This window comes from Conger conger, chromosome 9, assembly GCF_963514075.1.
Source record: "Conger conger chromosome 9, fConCon1.1, whole genome shotgun sequence".
NCBI classification, from domain to species: Eukaryota; Metazoa; Chordata; class Actinopteri; order Anguilliformes; family Congridae; genus Conger; species Conger conger.
This window is the reverse complement of record NC_083768.1, coordinates 43,649,266-43,670,910: the sequence shown is the minus strand read 5'-3', so window position 1 is coordinate 43,670,910 and position 21,645 is coordinate 43,649,266. Positions and strand designations below refer to the sequence as shown.

Sequence of the window (21,645 nt, the reverse complement as noted above, 5' to 3'; positions counted from 1 at the left end):
TGTAATGCATCCACCACGTGTTCAGCAAATCACAAGAAGTGCTTTGGTTATTATACAAAAACAACACAGAAGACATTAATGACCACTGTGCCCTCATTAGTGGCAAACAACAGTCTTTTTCCATTTTTTTTAAAAACAAACAAGTCAAATGATACGACAGAGATAGATAGATCTTTCTCATTAGCCAAGGTCTGAAATATGAGAATTTAAGAATCTAGGGCAATCTATGACCTTAGCTACATTGACCCAGATTTGTAAACAGTATTCAGACCTGTTCTTACTCCATTTTGCAGAAGGTACTTTTAATTTGTTCTTTGTTCCCTCGGCAAAACTTTACCTTATTTATTACAACTCTGGAAATCAGTCTCAGGAACACAAGTGTGATATTAGCACCACGAGAAAGCCCATAATGCAGGGTTAGCTGAGCAAACCAGTTATTACCATTGCAAATAAAAGTCAGTATCACGATACTGACAAACTATTTTCACGTTCCTAGACCTATAATATTATTTGAATAGGAAATCATACAAGAAAGAGGATGGTATGTTGGGGGGAAACATTTTTTTAATTTGTGTGAACAGGAAATTCAACATGAGCATCAATGAAATCCTACAATAAATAATAAAGCAAATAAATAATGAATCATTAATATGATTGGCAAGGAGTATTTTTTTCGTTATGGAAAAATGCTTGTCCCATGCTGAAGACTAATGTATTCCTTAAAGCCGGGTTACACACATTTCTGGTTCTGTCATCACTGTGTGAAAAGTGCTATTTTGTGGCTCTGAAGCCTTAGTATTAAGAAACTATAGAACATTGTCCAACTCATATTGAATCAGAACAAAATTAATGAAATCCTAAATGGATAACGGTGGAGAAAATGAATGAGATTGTTCCATGTCTAGTTCTTCTTGGTGAAGGACTCCCAGAGGGTGGTGAGCTGGGCCTTCAGGTCCTGGGCGTAGGGGTCCAGCTTCTGTCTCAGGTCCTCACCGTAGGGGGCCAGATTCTGCTGAATCTCCTGGGTTTTCTGGGCCAGCTGGGTCTGGAAGCTCTGGGCCAGGGGAGCCACACTCTTGTGGAAGTCCTGCAGGTGCTGGTCCACTTTAGCCTTCAGCTCCTCGGTGTGGGGGTGCAGCTGGGACTGCAGCTCCTTCACGCTCTGCTCCAGGCTCCCCTTCAGCTCCTCGCTCTTCTGGAGCAGGGCGGCCCTCAGGGCCTCGAGGTCCAGGGACTCCACATGAGGGGCCACGTCCTGCTTCAGCTGCTCCACCTGCTGCTGAATTTGGGTCCTCAGCTCCTCAGCGTAGGGCTCCAGCTGGACCCTCAGGTTGCTCAGGTCTTTCTCCAGACGTACCCTCAGCTGCTCGGCCTCCTGGGAGAGTTGCCTCAGCAAGTCCTGAGCCAGAGGGGTCATCTGACTCTGGAGAGTGACAACGTATTTGCTGGCCGCATCCGCGCTCTCTGTGATCTGAGCACTGTGGCGACAAAGAGAGAAAGAAGAGTTAGAACCGGGAGTTGAGAGGTTTGTTTCTCTCTGCTTAATCGCATACTGTTGTTTGATTGCACACACTTCTTTCTTACTTACTTGACTTCCTGGCCCAACTCAGACTGTCTGATCATCTGGAGAGTCTCTTCAGCTGTGCGTGTTGCCTTGGCAACATAGTCCCAGAATGCATCTTTCACCAGCTCCAGCTGTGGCTTGGGCTGGTCTGCCCAGAGAAGGTTGGCATGGCAACCTAGTGGGACATAATATTCAATTATATGTGGGCATTGAATTATAAAGTCACAATAATGAACATATTCTCACTGTTGTTATAATTTAGAATGCTTAAAGTTCTCAATACTTTTTTATATTTCAGAACGGACACAATTATGTGCTACAATATCAATATTAAATTCAGTGTTCTTGGAAATATGAGAATTGATTAAATTAACTTACCAGTGAAAACTGTTAGAGCAAGTACCACAAACACCTTCATGATTGCTTTTCACCTGGGTGAGAAAAAAGATTTCATATTTGAACAAAAGCTCTAAATGAACAATTTCACATTTCAGTCAAATTATCAGTGTTTCAATATGTCAGTGTATCAATATGTATCTTACCTTCGATGCGAACGTGTGTCTCTGTGCGTCCTGGTATGAGTGTGTGAGTGTGTGAGTGTGTGTGGCAGAGGTTTATATACTGTGTGAAGAGCTGGGAGCTGCAGTGAAGAACACAAAGTCCAGCAGTGAATGCCCTGCTGTCACCAGGGCTGCTTCTCTTCCTGACACTCCTGCTCCACCTCAGACTCTCAACCCACCTGGACTGGACCCTGACAACGCGTAGCGGCCACACCTTTACAACACACTGGAAAACTACATTTGAACTACATTTGATAGTGTGGCAAAATTATATGGGCACTATCAACACTCAAGACCAACATGCATTCACGTATAACAGTTTTTTCACGATGTTTTTTCTCCATAGTTATCTCTGGATTTCACCAGTCATGTTCAGTTCTGTTACCTCCTGTGAGAGAGTATACAAGCACATGCTCTCCTATGATATTGAACTGCTGGTTCTTTTTAAACTTTAGGTCTTTAAACAGAGAATTCTTCATATCATTACTAATTGCATAAGAATGATGCCTGGGCATTTATTAGAAACATCAGCGAAGTATGTTGATGAAAATCAATTAAACCACACAGAAATCCCCCACTGATAAGCTGTGGCTTATCTCTATATATGGTTTACATACATTTCCTTTACATCAAGATATGGTATGCAGTATACGATATGTACTCAAAACATTGTAACCTGTGCTCTGAATAATGTGCAGCACTTTGGCCCACATATGTCATACGTCCCAGACATCAGAGACTTTGGACAACATCAAAACCGTTCTTTACTTTTAATTACTGGAAGTCTGTTTCCTGATTCAGAATGTGTGTCATTGTAAGGCCTCAGAGGAATAACTAAGGTTATTAAATAAAATATAGAATTATCACTTGGGCAGACTAAAGTTCATGCTGTAGCGATAAGTAAGGTTCTGAAATTGTCTCAGAAGCGAACCTCACCTGTATTTGTTCAAAATACAAATGGCTTCTTGTTCCAATAATGTGACTTCATATTGAGGGGTTAATTGTGTTCCTTAGTGGGTTTAAAATGCGGTTTCCTTGTGCCACTCAGGATAAAACAGTTACTGTTGGCATAAATTATATGTCAACCTTATACAAAAAGAAAATCATAATATAAAAATGTCCTCTCTCTCTCTGTTTGCAATGGACTTAATAAAAAACATAATAAATGTAAAAATGCATATGTGAATGTCCATTCATCTTTAATTCTATTCATTGTTGAAACCAAATGTACAGTGGCTATATAAAGCAAAATCCACATATGAAAGCTCTGTCTAACCATTTAAAAATAATATATTGCACACATCCGTATATCAGTGAGGTTCTGTTGGGGATTTCAGTTTTTTAATGGTCTTTTATTGACATGTTAGCTGTTGGTTCTGATATATTTCTGATCTTCATTCTCATACAATTTAAACCTTGTGAAGTCTTAACATTCTGTATACTCTCCTTGTCTTAAGGGTTAAAAATTACCCACCTTCACTAGACCCCTAAAATGAAGCAACTTAATTGAATTTTAAACCACAAAACTATTTTGCATGAAGAAACCACCTGTCACTCATCACAATCATTTTGGGGGTTTTCTATGCTGTTAAGGGTTAAGGTAATTAGCTATGATAAAGAATGATCCATTAACACCTGCAGTTTAAAAACCAGAAGCAGTGATATCAAGTAGAGAGTGCGTGGTCGTCTGATATCTCAGAGGTAGACAGGGAAGGTTAGCAAAATAAACACGGCAGGTGAACACTTCTAGACAATCCAAACTGGGAGTAAAAGTAATCGTAAAAACTTTCTGTCCACGTGTATGTTGACCTTGAACTTGTCTAGCGAACAAATCACTTTAATATTGTGTTGTAAAGGTGTGGCCGCTACGCGTTGTCAGGGTCCAGTCCAGGTGGGTTGAGAGTCTGAGGTGGAGCAGGAGTGTCAGGAAGAGAAGCAGCCCTGGTGACAGCAGGGCATTCACTGCTGGACTTTGTGTTCTTCACTGCAGCTCCCAGCTCTTCACACAGTATATAAACCTCTGCCACACATACTCACACACTCACACACTCATACCAGGACGCACAGAGACACACGTTCGCATCGAAGGTAAGATACATATTGATACACTGACATATTGAAACACTGATAATTTGACTGAAATGTGAAATTGTTCATTTAGAGCTATTGTTTAAATATGAAACCTTTTTTTCACACCAAGGTTCTGAGAAGCAATCATGAAGGTGTTTGTGGTACTTGCTCTAACAGTTTTCACTGGTAAGTTAATTTAATCAATTCTCATATTTCCAAGAATACTGAATTGAATATTGGTATTGTAGCACATAATTGTGTCGGTTCTGAAATATGAAAAAGTATTGAGAACTTTAAGCATTCTAAATTATAACAACAGTGAGAATATGTTCATTATTGTGACTTTATAATTCAATGCCCACATATAATTGAATATTATGTCCCACCAGGTTGCCATGCCAACCTTCTCTGGGCAGACCAGCCCAAGCCACAGCTGGAGCTGGTGAAAGATGCATTCTGGGACTATGTTGCCAAGGCAACACGCACAGCTGAAGAGACTCTCCAGATGATCAGACAGTCTGAGTTGGGCCAGGAAGTCAAGTAAGTAAGAAAGAAGTGTGTGCAATCAAACAACAGTATGTGATTAAGCAAAGAGAAACAAACCTCTCAACTCCCTGTTCTAACTCTTCTTTCTCTCTTTGTCGCCACAGTGCTCAGATCACAGAGAGCACGGATGCGGCCAGCAAATACGTTGTCACTCTCCAGAGTCAGATGACCCCTCTGGCTCAGGACTTGCTGACGCAACTCTCCCAGGAGGCCGAGCAGCTGAGGGCAGGTCTGGAGAAAGACCTGAGCAACCTGAGGGTCCAGCTGGAGCCCTACGCTGAGGAGCTGAGGACCCAAATTCAGCAGCAGGTGGAGCAGCTGAAGCAGGACGTGGCCCCTCATGTGGAGTCCCTGGACCCCGAGGCCCTGAGGGCCGCCCTGCTCCAGAAGAGCGAGGAGCTGAAGGGGAGCCTGGAGCAGAGCGTGAAGGAGCTGCAGTCCCAGCTGCACCCCCACACCGAGGAGCTGAAGGCTAAAGTGGACCAGCACCTGCAGGACTTCCACAAGAGTGTGGCTCCCCTGGCCCAGAGTTTCCAGACCCAGCTGGCCCAGAAAACCCAGGAGATTCAGCAGAATCTGGCCCCCTACGGTGAGGACCTGAGACAGAAGCTGGACCCCTACGCCCAGGACCTGAAGGCCCAGCTCACCACCCTCTGGGAGTCCTTCACCAAGAAGAACTAGACAGGGAACAATCTCTCCTTCATTCCCCATGCCTTTCTCTGGAATTCAGTGACTTTGTGAAACATTATTTGGATCACACACAATTATTTGGACTTCAGGAACTCATTGAAGTGTTCTCATATCTCAGACATATGAAGGACAATGTGGGTCTCTGCCATCTAAGATCACAGTCATGCCATTCTGTTGTCCACTGAGCAGTGAAAGTGCTATAATCTTCAAGCTTTCAAGGCATGCTTATTCAACTGCATCCTGAAATATGTATTTATTGATAGTTTCATGTCCTCTAAGATATGAAAGATATTTTATTTTGTTTAAAGACATTTTTTTGTTTCTTTAATTTATTGAAATAAAGTGCTTATAAAATAAATGCTTATTTCTGACTCAATGCATAGAACAGGGAACTGCTTTGCTGAAAATAACAAATATGCTTTTATAACATATATAAAAGATTGTAGAGAAGAACCTTCTACTTCAACCTATATGCTTTACAACAAAGCTCATAACAAGTTGTTGAATTTAATATCAGCAGTGCTTTTAATGTTTATCCACACCAAATGATTTCTAACACATCAGGGTTTTCATATTACAAATTAAAAATGGCAGCTTGCGCCTAAGAGACCCAGAATCCCAGTAATTATTTCAATTTTAAAAGTTATTTTATTATTTGAGTTCTATTATTTCCTCACTGAACAGAGCAATATTTACTTATAAAGAATGTACCACAATAAGACAAAGACTGCACATCCTCCCATCCATCCATCCATCCATCCATCCATCCTCATCAGAAAGGGATTCATAATCATGGTTTGAGTTTAAATTTCAGAATGCGACATGCTAATAACCATTTTGAGAAGGACAGGGCATTTGGTCAACTTCCTTTTAACATGTGGTCAAAATCACACTAATCTCAGGTGAGGATATTTTTATTCTTTTTCTACTTCAAAAGTAAATAAAATGGCAGATATGCAGTATGGTATGACTGCCACATGCCACAGTGTTCTGTTGTTAATTTCTGAGATTATTGATGGGGAGTGGGGAGGTAAAGGGGGCTGTTCTGCAGTTGTTCATCATGGGGATTGTTAACGGTCGCCGGGGTCCGCCAATGACAATAGCAGATGGTACCAGGAATTACTCTCAGGCAGCAAAAATCCTGCCAGATTTTTTGGTTGTATTTGGTTTTGAATTTTAAATAGAAAAAAGAACAAAATTCATAATGACTTGGTCATGTCCGATGTGACAACTTAACCCACATAGTGTAACAACTTACCCACTGATGGTGCAAGTTGTGAGTGCACAGCACACCCGCTATTAACTGTACTGATATGAGATATGAAGATGTATATGCCTGAGACTTCATTCTTTCATTTGGTGTGACATTCATTCCATTGTGATGTATTGTGCCAAAGAAATGTAAGAAAGAGTGAGAAGTGTGGCAATAGACAATCTCTTCCTTATTTATGATGAGACTTGCAGTGGTACAATGGTCCTAAAGGCTCTTCCTGTTCCTGTGCTGTTCCTGACATTTCAGTGTTTTTAGCATGTGAAAAAATGCTAGAAAGAAGCATAATTATGCAAATGCAGCTAAGAATACTTGGAACACTGGACATCTTCGTTTTGACCTACTATATAATTTAATGAAAACCTGTGACTAGAGGTGATAAAAATAATTTGGTTTGGAAAGAAATAAAGGGTTTCTGGTATTAAATTAAATATCAAACAACAACCAGCACTGCACACCATATATCTTATTCGCTTCAATAATTGTATGTCTATTTTGGGCAAAACATTCCCTCTAGTGAGGATAAATTGTCTATTGTTTTGGAATTACAATTATTTCAATACTTTAGGAAAGCAAAATATCTTTCATGTTTTACAAGATAGTAATATTGACGCTTGAAGACTACAGCATCACACAGTTCAATGCATAACAGAATGACATGACGATGATCTTACAGCAATTGGTGGTGACACACTTTCAGGCCATAATTTGCTTTGGATGCAATGCTATTATACATTGCATTTATTATACAATGTATTCATCCATCCATCCATCCATTATCTTAACCTGCTTATCCTGAACAGGGTCGCAGGGGGGCTGGAGCGTATCCCAGCATACCTTGGGCGAAAGGCAGGAATACACCCTGGACAGGTCGCCAGTCCATCACAGGGCAACAACTTATTCAAAGAAATCCCAATTGCTAGCAGTAAACTGTAAATATGGGAAAGGGGGATAAAGTAACAATGATTCTGGAGAAGCTGCTTCTTTTTAGCTGTCACAAAGCCACTGAGTTCCAGAGAAAGGCATGGGGAATGAAGGAGAGATTGTTCCCTGTCTAGTTCTTCTTGGTGAAGGACTCCCAGAGGGTGGTGAGCTGGGCCTTCAGGTCCTGGGCGTAGGAGTCCAGCTTCTGTCTCAGGTCCTCACCGTAGGGGGCCAGATTCTGCTGAATCTCCTGGGTTTTCTGGGCCAGCTGGATCTGGAAGCTCTGGGCCAGGGGAGCCACACTCTTGTGGAAGTCCTGCAGGTGCTGGTCCACTTTAGCCTTCAGCTCCTCGGTGTGGGGGTGCAGCTGGGACTGCAGCTCCTTCACGCTCTGCTCCAGGCTCCCCTTCAGCTCCTCGCTCTTCTGGAGCAGGGCGGCCCACAGGGCCTCGGGGTCCAGGGACTCCACATGAGGGGCCACGTCCTGCTTCAGCTGCTCCACCTGTTGCTGAATTTGGGTCCTCAGCTCCTCAGCGTAGGGCTCCAGCTGGACCCTCAGGTTGCTCAGGTCTTTCTCCAGACATACCCACAGCTGCTCGGCCTCCGGGGAGAGTTGCCTCAGCAAGTCCTGAGCCAGAGGGGTCATCTGACTCTGGAGAGTGACAACGTATTTGCTGGCCGCATCCGCGCTCTCTGTGATCTGAGCACTGTGGCGACAGAGAGGGAATGATACGTTAGGACAACATTTAGAGACTAATTTTAACTTGTGTTAACACAAGTATTGTCATTTGCGTTCATTTTAAGGCTAATACTTGTTCTTAACTTACTAGACTTCCTGGCCCAGCTCAGACTGTCTGATCATCTGGAGAGTCTCTTCAGCAGAGGGTGTTGCCTTGGCAACATAGTCCCAGAATACTTCTTTCACCAGCTCCAGCTGTAGTATGGGCTGGTCTGTCCAGAAAAGGTTGGCATGGCAACCTGGTGGGTTTAGCAATAATTTAAAAAATAAAACCCGTGGAGGAATGAAAATATAATTTAAACCATTATTATAAGAGATACGCATCTACATTACAGCATCTTTTGCTTTTAAATATAGTTTTAATATAGTTTTTTGCTAATAATAATACCTTTTTTAACTTTACATTTGAAGTTGAATCTTAAATCTTAAACTAAGGTCATATATATTAGAAAGTTACCTACTTTAAAGTCTATATTTTAAAATAGTTAAATTAGCCACCAGGGTTAAAAACCGAACACATACATAAGTTAGAGCTGTTATACCACCACAACCATAGAACAAGGCATCCTGAGACCAGAAAAGGTCACTCACCAGTGAATACTGTAAGTACAAGCACTACAAACACCTTCATGACTGCAATTCAAACCCTGGAACGCAAGACAAAACACATCATTAATTATTTACCATAGCCCCATTCAGTCAAAATATTCAATTCACCCAACAAAAAAGGCTTTTAGAAGCAAATCCAAGTGATGGAAGCGTGTCTTACCTATGCAAGTGAGTGTGTGAGTATGTGTGGCAGAGGTTTATATACTGTGTGAAGAGCTAGGAGCTGCAGTGAAAAACACAAAGTCCAGCAGTGAATGCCCTGCTGTCACCAGGGCTGCTTGTCTTCCTGACACTCCTGCTCCACTTCAGACTCTCAACCCACCCGGACTGGACCCTGACAACGCATAGTGACCACACCTTTACAACACATAGTTTAAACTCGGTTTCATCCTTAACAGACTGTACGCAAACATAGCTTTTACTGAACCCTGCTAACAGTGACTGAGAACTCCACGCTGTTATGTTCCTGTGTTCTGTCCTGTGTTAGTTTATCATTGTTTATTATTGTTATTCTTGTTATTTATTATTTTTCATATTCATGTCTGGTGTTCTGTTTTATAGTCATTAGTCTTTGCACTCGTCTTCCCCTGTGATGTCTGAGTCTGAATGTTGAATGAATGTACTAGCCCAGTCACTCCCTTGTCTGCGTGCCCAACTATTTGGGTGTTTACGGTAGTTCCGGGGTTCAACCTTCATTCCAATCTTGCATTCCTTACTTCCTGCTTTCTCTCCATTTCATGTTTGTACATAGCACTAATATACTAATCCCAAGTAACATAGTACTAATTATACTAACACACTAATATGTTTGTCAAACTAACAAACTAACATTCACTAGTTTCGGGTATTTGTAATTTAAATCACTTAACTAACTTACTAACGCATCTCCAGTTTCAATTCTGTTCTGTAACTCCGCCTCCCTATCATATCACTGATTACTTGCTTAGTTTCAGCGAAGTATTCGCACCTGTCTCTCCGTATCTCTGCATCTCCTGATTCTCTGCAAATTGTCTACTCCCTAGTCCGGAGCCGTTTGTATTTCATGTGTGTCTTTGGATCCAGTCCGCGTTTTCGTTTCCCCCTCATTATTGTCTTATTGCCCTTTCATGTGTCTCACCTGATGTTTATTTGTTAGACCGCCCTCACTCCCATGCCCCGCCTAGTTTGTCTCATTCCCCTGTGTATTTATACCTGTCTTTGTCAGTTGCACGCTGCTAGTTCGTCTTGTCCTGTTTTGAGTCCTGAGCCCTTCGTCCCTTCCCCCGGTTCTAGCCACCTTGTTTCCTTGCCTTTGTGTATGTGAATTGTGGATTTCCTGTTTTGACCCCTGCCTGCTTCCCTGCACTAGTCTTTGTGTGTTGTGGATTTCTGTACCTCTGCCTTATTGGATTGACCCCCCGGTTTTTGACCCTGGCCTGCTTTTTGACTACGCTCTGTCTGCCCCTTCACCTGCTAGTAAAACTGCCATTTTCCACACCCCTGTGTCTCCTTCTGGTTCCTCTGTCCCCTCCCGCCGTAACACCGCCTCTTACAAAAGGAGGAAAGTACTGCTTATGGAGAATATACTGCATGAACGTGAGATTATATGGGAATATGTGAGGGAGACACAGGGTAAAACTCTAAAGCGTCCCAGTACAAATGATGAATCTGTTATTTACCTCACAGCTTGTGCGCTTACTCTTTATTAAAATGTATCCATCTCAAACAAAACCCCTTATACCCCCTCAAGTTCTACATTTGTTTGGTGGGGGCTTGATTTTCTGTTCCAAAATTATTTTGTTAACCCCAAATCTTATAACTAACTATACCCTCCCCTGCACCAGAGACATCCTTAAAATGGAAATAATTCTTATTGAATTCATGAAATTGTATGCATACTACCACTCTCCTTTGCATGATTACCTAAAATTACTCTGTTATTTAACATGAATACACACTAAACGTATTGATCAGAGATAGGTTAGAGCAATGAAGTCGTGACCTGTTACTAAAAGAATGTTTGAGTTCACGTTAGGTGACTGGTTTTAGCATTTCTAGAACATTCCAACATGTTACAACAGTGAACAGCACACTTTAGGCACATGCCAGTGTGGCAGACGATTGATGTTCCTGTTTATTCCTGTCCCTCTGGACCTCTGATATTTTAATTACTATATAAAGTACCTTTGCCAGATCAATTCAACTGAAGCTGCAATATATTTTATGCAGGTGGAAGGCTGTTCATTGTGGAAGGCTGGTTTGGAATCTGGATTCATAACAAGAAAGTCACAAATCTGCTCAACAGAAAATAATAATAATAAGTCATTAAAAATAACAGGATTATAACAGGCTTCAATTAACACAATAACTATACTTCTATATTAAAATGGCATGGGTGTCACATCATTTACTGCTGTGGATGCACTGCACACAGCAGATAACACAGCCTCGTATCCACTGTTATTTTATTTTTTAATGCTTTTGCAGCTTTTAAAAAGAAAAAAATATATAGGGCATGTGCAATACGGACCTGTGCTACTGGACCTTTGAGGCGGTCTTATGCAATGATATCTTCTTATTTGAATGTCTGACTGAAACACATTTTTACAAAGTGTGTGGACAATATAGTAATAATAATGACCAATTTTATCATTAATCATAAGACACATCCCTGCTATCTTCTTCAGGAAAGAGTCCACTGATGGCAGATTAACTAAGGATGAGGTGGGAGTAACGTACATCATTTCACCATACGGCAATATAATATATATTCTACATTCCTTGAGGTTTAGATACAGATCAATGCCTGGAAAAATGTAGTAGCAACACAACACAAACCAGGGGGTGAGTGAAATAGCCTTCATCTCTCAAAACAGTTATTAACTGATGAGTATCTAGAGAAATCGTTTTTTCTTTGGCCAATTTTTTTAACCAAAATTGAACTTTAGAAATGCCAGTGCACTAGATAATGTAGCGACTGAAATAGATTTTTTCGCTTCATTAAGCAGCACAATTGTTTTCAGCTGCGCTGTCCATATAATGGAGTGGTTTCTCTGGTACCAAATTAGCACATTAAAATGATTACTTAAGGATAATTATGAGCTTTATTTTTACAGAACCTTTCACACAAAGATGCAGCTCAAAGTCTTTTACATACTGCAGTGAATAAAAAAATAAAATAGCACAAGTAAAAACGGGAAAACGTTTTTCAAAAGTAAAGTGTATAAAACAATATAATATATTATCTTATGATAATAAAAAAGATAAGTTTTCTTTTAAAAGTCCTCCCAGAGCCAGCTTCTGTCCATGGGTAGGGTGTTCCGCAGTTTTGGGGCAGAGCAGGTAAAAGTTGCTTTTCTGCTATTTTGTGTAGTACACTGGGCACATTTTTGAAAACAGCATCCAAGGAGCCAAACGGCTCTTTCTGGGTGATAAACTGGGTTAGAGAGGTCAAAGATACAAGAGGGTGCTATACCATTGAGAGCTCTGTATGCGAATCAAAGGACCGTAAAATCCATTATAAAACAAACAGGAAGCCAATGCAGGTTAGCTAAAACACAGGCAACATAGTATGTTGTTAGTACACTGGGGTAATAGCCACTGAAATCATATGTAAAGATTTAATTAAAAGGCCAGTTATTTCAAACAGTAATAGGAATATGTAACATCGTGGCAGTATTTTTTTTTAATCAGTTTTGGGGGTTTTTTTTGCAACACTGGTGAATAAAAATATCAGTTTCTTTCAAAAAAACATAAACATTTCTGAGTGATTCCAAACTTTTCATCAGTATTGCATACCGGTGGCACACAGGTAGACAAACCCTTTTCTTAAATGGCAAACTCGTGTTTGACGTCTGAACAACTTACACTTTTACCGCAGAATGCCAACAGTACTAAAGTCTGACCCCATGCCGGAGCCAAAATTGCAATACTCTGGTCTGTCTCTCTGGCTATATCATCTGGCCTGCATCTAAAACTGAACGAATGTAATCTGAAAAATGAGAGTATAGATTATATTGCCATTTGGCGAAATGCCTGAGTAATGTAACGTGCCTTTTCGTTGGTTTGTTTGAACCGTACACAGAACGGGCAGGTATTTCAAGGTAGCATACAAAACATATATACTACCATCTACCACAGCGTAAGAAATACCTGCTATTTTTTCACGTCGGTCAGAGGCCTTCTACTATTGCAGTTCAAATAGCGCTGTGATTGGATATATTTAAAAAAATGTTTATCATGAAACATGACAAAATCTGTTACAATGATTCTGGAGAAGCTGCTTCTTCACTTGGGCGAACGGAATCTCTGTGTGATATCTGTGAAATACATAATTTTTTGTTTGCAATATTTGTCTTGTTATCCTTGGTATTACGATTAATTTTCCGGTTTTGTTTGAGCATTTGTGCAGGGTAGCTCATCAGTCCAGATAGTTTTCTGAAAATGGTTGCTGCTGGTGTTGCAACCGTCCGTATATAATTTAACCAGCAGAGGGCAGCATTCAACAACTAACAGGAGGCTAGAAGAGACACTGGCAAAGAAAATTTACATTAACACCATCAAAAGCAACGTTGGGCCTGAATACTTCCTGACGCCACTGTAATAATCCTCACAAACTAATTGAGCTCATTCCATTTAACCCCATAAAAGCATAAAACAAGATTATTATCTTTTTCATTGTAGTAATCCTCAAATATTTACAAAACAGAAGCCCTTCTTTACCATTTTCCCCATTCAAAAAACGAGTTACATGAACAGAAAGTAAAAAGTTATTTTATGTGCCGTTAGTTTATTGCCTTACGCCATTGAGCTGAATAATTGCTTATGCCTCGATGCTTTCAATAATTTCCCATAATCGCCAGCCCCCCCAGGCCCACTTTAACCCCGACCGCCCTGTACCGAGCCTGGGTGGTCGCTTCCGAGGACCGGATTCTCTCCTCAGCCGACTTCACGTCTTCCCCCAGACTTCGTGACGTCATTAGAAGCCCTGAAGGCTAAACCAATGATACCCAGCGTTCTGCTGTCAACATTCTGGGCTTTTAAACCAAAACCCAACTAGGTCTCTCCATCACCCCACAATAACATATCGTTTCAGAAAGGTCGTTTAAGATTGAAGCTGAGAATTCAGCTATAATTGTATCAAATCAATGTTAAGCATATTGCTCAAGTGCAACAGGTTTTAGTTCCACAAACAAGACTTTAATTATTAAAACTATTGAATTGTCATTTAAATAATGTCCAATTTTATGATTGTCTTTTGGGCAGTAAAATTCAAAGGTAAGTGGATCGATAAACCAGCCGCAAAACAGCTAACTGACCACCAAACAGAAAATAAACACACAACGCCATTCTCCACTGATTTTGTAAGAAATGTCATTTATCTTTTTAATAGATATATACAGGCAATATATACGGTCATATATACACTCAGTGAGCACTCTATAAGGTATTAGACTTCTGCTGTTTTAGCCTATCCACTTAAGAGGTTTGTCATGTTGTGTGTTCAGTGATGCTCTTCTGCATACCACTGTTGTAATGTGTAATTTACATTACAGTCAGCTTTGACCAGTTTCCTTGGACCTCTCATTAACACGGGGTTACAGCGCGGAGAACTGCTGCTCACTGGCTGTTTTTTTGCACCATTCTCTGCAAACTCTAGAGACTGTGGTGGGTGAAAATCCCAGGAGATCATCAGTTTGAGATACTCAAACCACCCTGTCTGGCACCAACAACCATTCCACGGTCAAAGTCACTTGGATCACATTTTATGTCCCCCATTCTCATGGTAGATTTGAATATTAACTGAAGCTCCCGACCAGTATCTGCATGATTTTATGCATTGCACTGCTGCCACACGATCGGCTGATAAGACAACCGCATGAATAAGTAGGTGTACAGGTATTCCCAATAAAGTGCTCAGTGAGTGTATGTACCATTTGGAAAATTAATAAGGAGAAAAACAAAACACAGATTGAAAACATTCTACAGTATCTCCAACCCTTGCGACCCCGTGATCAGTGTTAACACAGACTCCTTCATTCTTGTCCCGACTGACAGCCTGCAACAGTACAAAAAGACAACTTAAAAAAAAAAAAAAAAAAAAACAGACAAAAAAAACCCGCAATTGGATAGTTTTCCTAAGGACCGTGTCTGCGTTCATGTCTGTACAGTATGGTGAGCTGTCTGTCTCCAGGCTCCGGGCTCCAGTCTGTAAAGTCTGTCGCGTCTCCCACCGTCGGTTGCTCCAGGGAGCCTGGCGGTGCGGTTTATCCGATGGTGATGCCGAAGCCACACTGGAACTTGTTCTTGCGGTGGTTGAGGAAGGCCCCCAGGGCCAGGGAGAGGGGCAGAGGGATGAGCTTCTTCTCCAGAGTGGCCCCCACCACCCAGTTACTGTCCAAGGACCCTGTGGAGGAGAGGGGGTAGAACATGAGCCAGCAGATACCCAAAAAGCCCCACTCTGCTCACTCCCTTTGCAACTGATTCCATATCATTAAATAAAATAATGTTCATTTAGCTGACACTTATACAAAGCGACTTACAGTTAATTGGACTAAGAAGGGGATAATCCCCCCCTGGAGCAATGAGGGGCTAAGGGCCTTGTTCAAGGGCCCAACAGCCGTGCAGATCTTATCCAGGGCTTCAACCACCAATCTTGCCATTGAAGAGCAGATTTGCTTAGGGGACATCCAGCTCATATCCAAAGAGCCCCACTCCATCTCACTGCGCAAACAGGCCACTGCTTGCCCATAACGGATCTGAGAGCAGAACTGAAAAGGCTAAATTCAGCCAGGACTCAGGTGTAACTGTACCTTTGAAGAGCAGGTTTGCTTTGGGGACGTCCAGCTGATACCCAAACGAAACGCTGGTGTCCTGCATCCGGGTGCTGGCCTCAAACTCTACCCCCACCTGCAGCTGTGGAGCAGGAGAGAGACGGCTCAGCGCTCGCTCACACACAAGCGCACGCACGCACGCACACCACAACACACACACACACCACAACACACACACACACACACACACACACAGGAGGGAGACCGCACAAACACGCAGCACAGCTGGGAGGGAGTTAACGCAGTAGAAGAACACGCTCAGCTCTGTTGCACGTCCATGAGAGATGGGCTGTTCCTCAGGTTCGCGATTGGGCAGCACATTCCGGAGAATTAACACTTCCCTGAAAGAGCGGGGAGATGTCTCTACTCCCCGTGCCTGCTGGTCTCTACTCCCCGTGCCCGCTGGTCTCTACTCCCCGTGCCCGCTGGTCTCTACTCCCCGTGCCCGCTGGTCTCTACTCCCCGTACCTGCTCGTTGGCTTTGTGGTAGTACGAAGCATGTGCCCCTGCTCCTCCAACAGTCAACGTGGCGACGTAATTCGTGCCTAGAAGCAGAAGGAAAGAGAGAGCACGTGAGAGGGGGAACCAGAGGAAACGGCAGATTCCTCCCTTAAAACCCCGAATGAAGGAGATGGCAGCAGAAGAATATGCTTCTTGAAATGTTTCTCTCCCAAAAATTCAGTTCCCAGTCGTGACGGTTACTTCAGCATTAAATGTTGAGCGAAGAACATAAAGGGTTCACACCTCAAAGGGTTAAGGAGACTGCCCTCACCTGTATATCTGCCTGCCAGGGACATGACCGTGCCCTCCTCCCCAGGCCTGCGATGGTACACCAGCTCCCCTCCGAGAGCCAGGGAGGGGGTGACGGACTGGAGGTAGTGTGCCACGACGATGCCTGAGATGGGGAGGGAGAGAGAGAGGGTGGGGGTAAGAGAATACCAACATATGATGAATGAATGCAACAGAACTTCACACAAAGTCATTTCAGGAACAAGAAAATGGCAAGTTTACCGGAGCCGACAAGAACATCTGGGTTCCCTAGGGTGACGGTGGCAGTGAAATCTTCTCCCCGGAATTCCCCGTCACACTGCCAGTTCACAAACTTCTGCTGCTGCGTCTAGTAGCAAGGTGACAAATAATTACACTCTTAGGACCAATACATGAGAGCGTAGCTTATTTAGTAACTTTGTGTAGCAACCCGAGACACAGAAACGATGAGGAATAACAGGCAAAAGTGATGCATATAATCTAACAGGAGGAAAAGAAGCGGGTAGGTGTCAAATCAGATTTTCCACCAGTACGCAAGAAAAATATTTATTAAATAACTATTTATAGTCTTCTGGCAGGAAATAAACAATTAACTAATTGTGAAAAGAGAAACAAGAAAATAGAATGCTGCTGATTTTTTTAGTTTGTACCTGAAAGGCCAGCTTGGAGCGCACCCTGCTGGTGAGTTGGTGAATGACCTGGGCATTCAGACTGCCACTGTTGTCCATGTCACCAACCATGACCGGGAATGACTACCGAGGTAAACACATTTAAAATATATATACATATTATACATGCATATAAAAATTTTTTTAAGTCACAGTAAACACCCATAACTTCAACCATTACATTTCACGATAATGTATACAGTTTGGACTAGAGATTTGTGAAGGGGTACTAGGAGACTCAACCACATGCCAATGAACCTAATGAATATCTGCCTAATCAAAGGCATACATGCTTGGTTGGCCACAGCAGGCACCTCAAAACACGTGCACACACAGTTCAGTGTAGTCCAGTGCGTACCTCAGCAGGTCCGGTCTGCTTGGAGCCCACGTAGGTAGCCCCAAACCTGTAGCTGGAATCTCCCATGGTGCTGAGGTTGACCGTGTGATTCACCTGATGGGTGTAGAGAGAATGGCAATTAGCCAACTGACTGAAAACCTGCCAGTCTGTTTGTGTCTATAATGACTGTAGGCTGAAGAAACTCGACCCCCCGGAGTGCATTCAGCTACTTCAGTTTAGATCAAACTACACACAAAAGGCACAAAGTGACCCCTACTGACCTGGAAGTGATTGCTCAGGCCTTTGTTTACCACCAGCCGCACTCCTTCCATCTGCATTGGGAAGACCTCTGAAGAAGGGCAGGAAAGAGGGAAATAACAAACATTTACACCCCCTGCAGTGCCCTCATTACACAAGATGGTTACAGGCATCTGTATATTCACAATTCGCCACAAATTTGCAGTCAGGTAGTCCTGGATATACTGTTGAAGGCAATTCATATTAATGTAAAATTAAGATAAGCTAGACAATTTTCATTCAGAAAACTGCTACACATGTCTGTTATTCCTAAAAACAAAAAGCTATGAAACCATATTCCACTGCAGCATTAACTTCAAATAAAGCTTAAAAAAAAAACCCCAACCAATTTCAACATGAGCTGAATGTATCCTCCTGACAACTTTACTTGTTGGGATAGCAAGCACACACTTTGCACATGTGAAATACAAAGCCATACTTGCTATGCACTGGGCCCCAGTACGCAGGCAATAAGTTACCATCAAAGAGCAAACTTTCAAACAAGCCATAGCTTGCTACTGTTAGTGAGCAATAGCAGCTAGATAAGACGGTACATCGCCCAATTACGTCAGGTCCAGATAACTAGCTAGTTCCTGTGTTCCAGTGTTGCATTTTCTTACCAGCTATACATCTGCATTGCAGTGCTGTCATTAGCATAACCTTACCGCAGCTACCAGAAACAAGGAATGTCACAAGCTAAACAAGCTGCGATCAATTTTTATATGGAGCCAATCTGGCCTAATTTTAATCTTTCAGAAACTGCATCTAAGTGCCCATTACGTTCAAAGGAAATACCAGAAAGAGCATTTGCTAATTGTGAAATGGAATAGCTTAAATAGTTAAAAAGACATGAGTAAATATGACTAATTACCTATTAGAATGTTTAAAAATCTAATCGAATCTAAAGCATCTGCGTTTTGTGATGCCAGTGGAATGCTTTTAAAAACGAATTACTGAAAAGATCAATTACTGACTAAAGGAATCATTGATAACACTTTAGGTTTAGGCATGGCAAAATTTCTGAAGGAATATATATAGTGATATATATATATATACTGGCAAAACATTCTGCAACTGCCCAAATGTCTGCAATAAGAAAATACAAACTCATTTTTACTGTTCATTACACATCAGGGTTCGATTCCCAGTGTAGCCACAGTAAGATCCGCACAGCCGCTGGGCCCTTGAGCAAGGCCCTTAACCCTGCATTGCTCCAGGGGAGGATTGACTCCTGCTTAGTCTAATCAACTGCATGTCCCCCTGGATAAGAGCATCTGCCCAATGCCAATAATGAAATGTAATCAGGTGCGTTATGAACCCCTCCATTTAAATATTAAAAGACCTCCAATAGCAATCCCTTTTTCCACTACAATTACCCAAGGAGACTTTCACAAAAAATTTAGTGTGTTGAAACTGATTGTATCATGAAATTATTGCCTAGATTCCAAACAGAATAAAGGCAACAAGCTACAAACAGACTTTACCCTGTCTTGTGGCATTCTTAATAAACGGATTGCTCTACCATCCTCATGTGGTTATGGCAACCTTCAGCAATGACCTTGAATTTATTTTGCTTAAAAACTACTGTCCTTGTCAGTGTCATGTTAGTGACACATACACAGCTTAGATTGTTTTTTTCATACAGTCCCTTTAAACAGCTGGATAAGCACTGAATGCGATCCAGGGTAGTCACAAACGGGAACTGCCATAATGGGAACTGAGCCTACACTCAAAGCTACAAGGGCAGTTTCCTGGCCATTACGGGAACACAACCAGCCCTACTGCAGACTGCAACAACAAATGCACCATGGCAATAGCAGAAGGAATCACTTTTTCTTTTCTTTTCTTTACATTCCAAGCAAACCCTTGTATAACATTCATTGTCACACCTGTGGAATTATGCATTCGGTACACAATTCCAGCACTTCATATCTCACAGACACAGTTAACTAGCAACCCGTCTTTTTACTGAATTTTTAAATAAACTCAAACTAGGTTGGAAAGGAGAACAAAGTCACTTGCAGCCGTATATGCCGTCTAACTGATTGTCATTATATCTTAATTAAACAACTGAAGCCTTTACAGAAAAGGACACAATATTGTAAACACACAGTTTATATTTACCTTTGCACTTCCGGTGACACTCCTCAAAGGTGCCAGGATTAGGGAGTGAGCTCTCCGTCTCCCCCTGTTGGCCTGGAGCACTACCGGTGGGGGAGGAAGGGGAGATGGGAGAGACTGGTGGCATAGTGAACCCAGGTGGTACCGATACCAACCCTGGCCCTCCTGGGGTACTGCCACCCACGGCAGGAGGCGGGGTGGGGGAGCTGGCAGCCAATACACTGCCCATGCTGCGAGAACGATAGAGAGAGGGAGAGAGAAGAAAGAGAGAAGAGGATTGTGAGATGAAGGGTATTGATGCTAAGGCTGGGAGAGTTCTGTCTGGAAACAGGAAGCAACACAGGGACGGAATGTAAAACAAGAAGGGGGGGGTGAGAATGGAAGACAGGAGATATGGGGAGAAGGAAACAAACAATCGTCAAATGGGAATGGATACGCAACATGACATTACTTAGGAGTTTAACACAGCAGGAAAAAGAGGTGTGTCGCGAGATCAATCCGCTAATAAAATACAGAGGTTAACCATCTTTGACCAAAAGATTTAGTGCCTGAGGATGATTATTAGAGGCAATCTCAAGGACCTGAATACACAGACACGCAACACCTTGGCAAGGAGGTCACTAATTTTTGCGTCATACATTGCCTTGACCTCAAAATGTGATGTTAGTTTGCAAGGTGAAGATGTGAACCTGTAACTAGTTAACTTTGACAAGCCAGGAGACTGGCATATGCAGTTATGCCCAACCCTCCAAACCCAGCATGTACAATGTGATCCTTGGCCTACTATAGCTGGATCAATAGCCAACATGCAAGTTAGCTAGCTAACGCGTTAATGTACCCATCTATGTACCCAACGTAAACCGAATCGGATAACATTAGAACAAGGGCCAATTATTTATTTAGCTGCCAAACTGACGTATCCATTAGTGATTTTAGCAATCAACCAATCTCCTGGCAAGCTAGTATGAGTTTATGACACCTGAATGAATGGTAGCTAACGAATGAGTAAACGCTAACATTAGCAACAAGCCCACTACCGCAAGATAACCAAAACAATTTTACGCATATTACCTAGAATAAATAGTTATCCAGCTAATAATGAATAATTGCAGTTTGAGCTAATATTGCATACAAGACGAGTTTGGTCCCAGTTAACGTTACTGGTGTGTTACAGCAATGCTACTGCTAGTTGGCTAATGTTAGCTTACTGCATTGGTAGCACATCAGTCAGCAGTGGTTCACGAGCTGCAAAATTGGCTCGCGAAAATACCACATGCAGCACGTATCAGTAGCGGTAAGAAACCATCCGCTTTCTGAACGGACAGTACCCTAAGCGCAAAAATAATTTTGGTATCAAAGACCAATTTCAATTTAAACCTCGTGTTCAGTCTACTCACGTTTTATCTCCCAGTCAGAGGACAGCGATGTAATAACCGGCAGCCGAAGCTAACGAGACAACCTACTACTTGGACCACTATGTCCTGCCTACTTAGTTGAAACTTGCTGTCGATTGGGTCATTACTATTTTTTTGTAAAGATGGTTGGTTTACAGTACGTCAATCTTCATCTTCTATCGGTTTGTTTGACCACGCACATTTGAATGGTTGTACAAGATGCGGACACACCTCTAATACAATTGGTTCTCGATACATTTAGTCCCGCCTTTGCTG

The 21,645-nt window shown here is 42.1% G+C and overlaps 4 protein-coding genes across 5 annotated transcripts; 1 reads left to right on the top strand and 3 right to left on the bottom strand.

Moving 5' to 3' along the window:
• Positions 1-901: 901 nt before the first annotated feature.
• LOC133137519 (apolipoprotein A-IV-like) lies at positions 902-1,982 on the bottom strand. The gene is made up of 3 exons (XM_061255841.1): positions 1,943-1,982; positions 1,589-1,739; positions 902-1,478 (listed from the first exon to the last, which is right to left on the bottom strand). The coding sequence occupies exons 1-3, from the start codon at positions 1,980-1,982 to the stop codon at positions 902-904; spliced, it is 768 nt and encodes a 255-aa protein (XP_061111825.1).
• A 2,358-nt stretch (positions 1,983-4,340) lies between these two features.
• LOC133137531 (apolipoprotein A-IV-like) lies at positions 4,341-5,421 on the top strand. Its single transcript, XM_061255857.1, has 3 exons — positions 4,341-4,380; positions 4,584-4,734; positions 4,845-5,421. The coding sequence occupies exons 1-3, from the start codon at positions 4,341-4,343 to the stop codon at positions 5,419-5,421; spliced, it is 768 nt and encodes a 255-aa protein (XP_061111841.1).
• Positions 5,422-7,754: 2,333 nt separating this feature from the next.
• On the bottom strand, positions 7,755-8,994 carry LOC133137516 (apolipoprotein A-IV-like). Its single transcript, XM_061255837.1, has 3 exons — positions 8,955-8,994; positions 8,452-8,602; positions 7,755-8,331 (listed from the first exon to the last, which is right to left on the bottom strand). Exons 1-3 carry the CDS (start codon positions 8,992-8,994, stop codon positions 7,755-7,757), a joined length of 768 nt encoding a protein of 255 aa, XP_061111821.1.
• Positions 8,995-14,307: 5,313 nt separating this feature from the next.
• LOC133137041 (mitochondrial import receptor subunit TOM40 homolog) lies at positions 14,308-21,524 on the bottom strand. 2 transcript variants are annotated; one of them, XM_061255033.1, is made up of 10 exons: positions 21,373-21,524; positions 19,979-20,205; positions 17,839-17,906; positions 17,579-17,671; positions 17,203-17,304; positions 16,796-16,901; positions 16,557-16,679; positions 16,253-16,329; positions 15,764-15,866; positions 14,308-15,357 (listed from the first exon to the last, which is right to left on the bottom strand). In XM_061255033.1, the coding sequence occupies exons 2-10, from the start codon at positions 20,202-20,204 to the stop codon at positions 15,218-15,220; spliced, it is 1,038 nt and encodes a 345-aa protein (XP_061111017.1). In that variant the 5' UTR covers position 20,205; positions 21,373-21,524; the 3' UTR covers positions 14,308-15,217. The 2 variants fall into 2 exon arrangements, with proteins under 2 accessions (XP_061111017.1, XP_061111018.1); XM_061255034.1 differs by having other exon boundaries at positions 19,979-20,296; positions 21,373-21,440.
• Between the last annotated feature and the right edge of the window lie 121 nt (positions 21,525-21,645).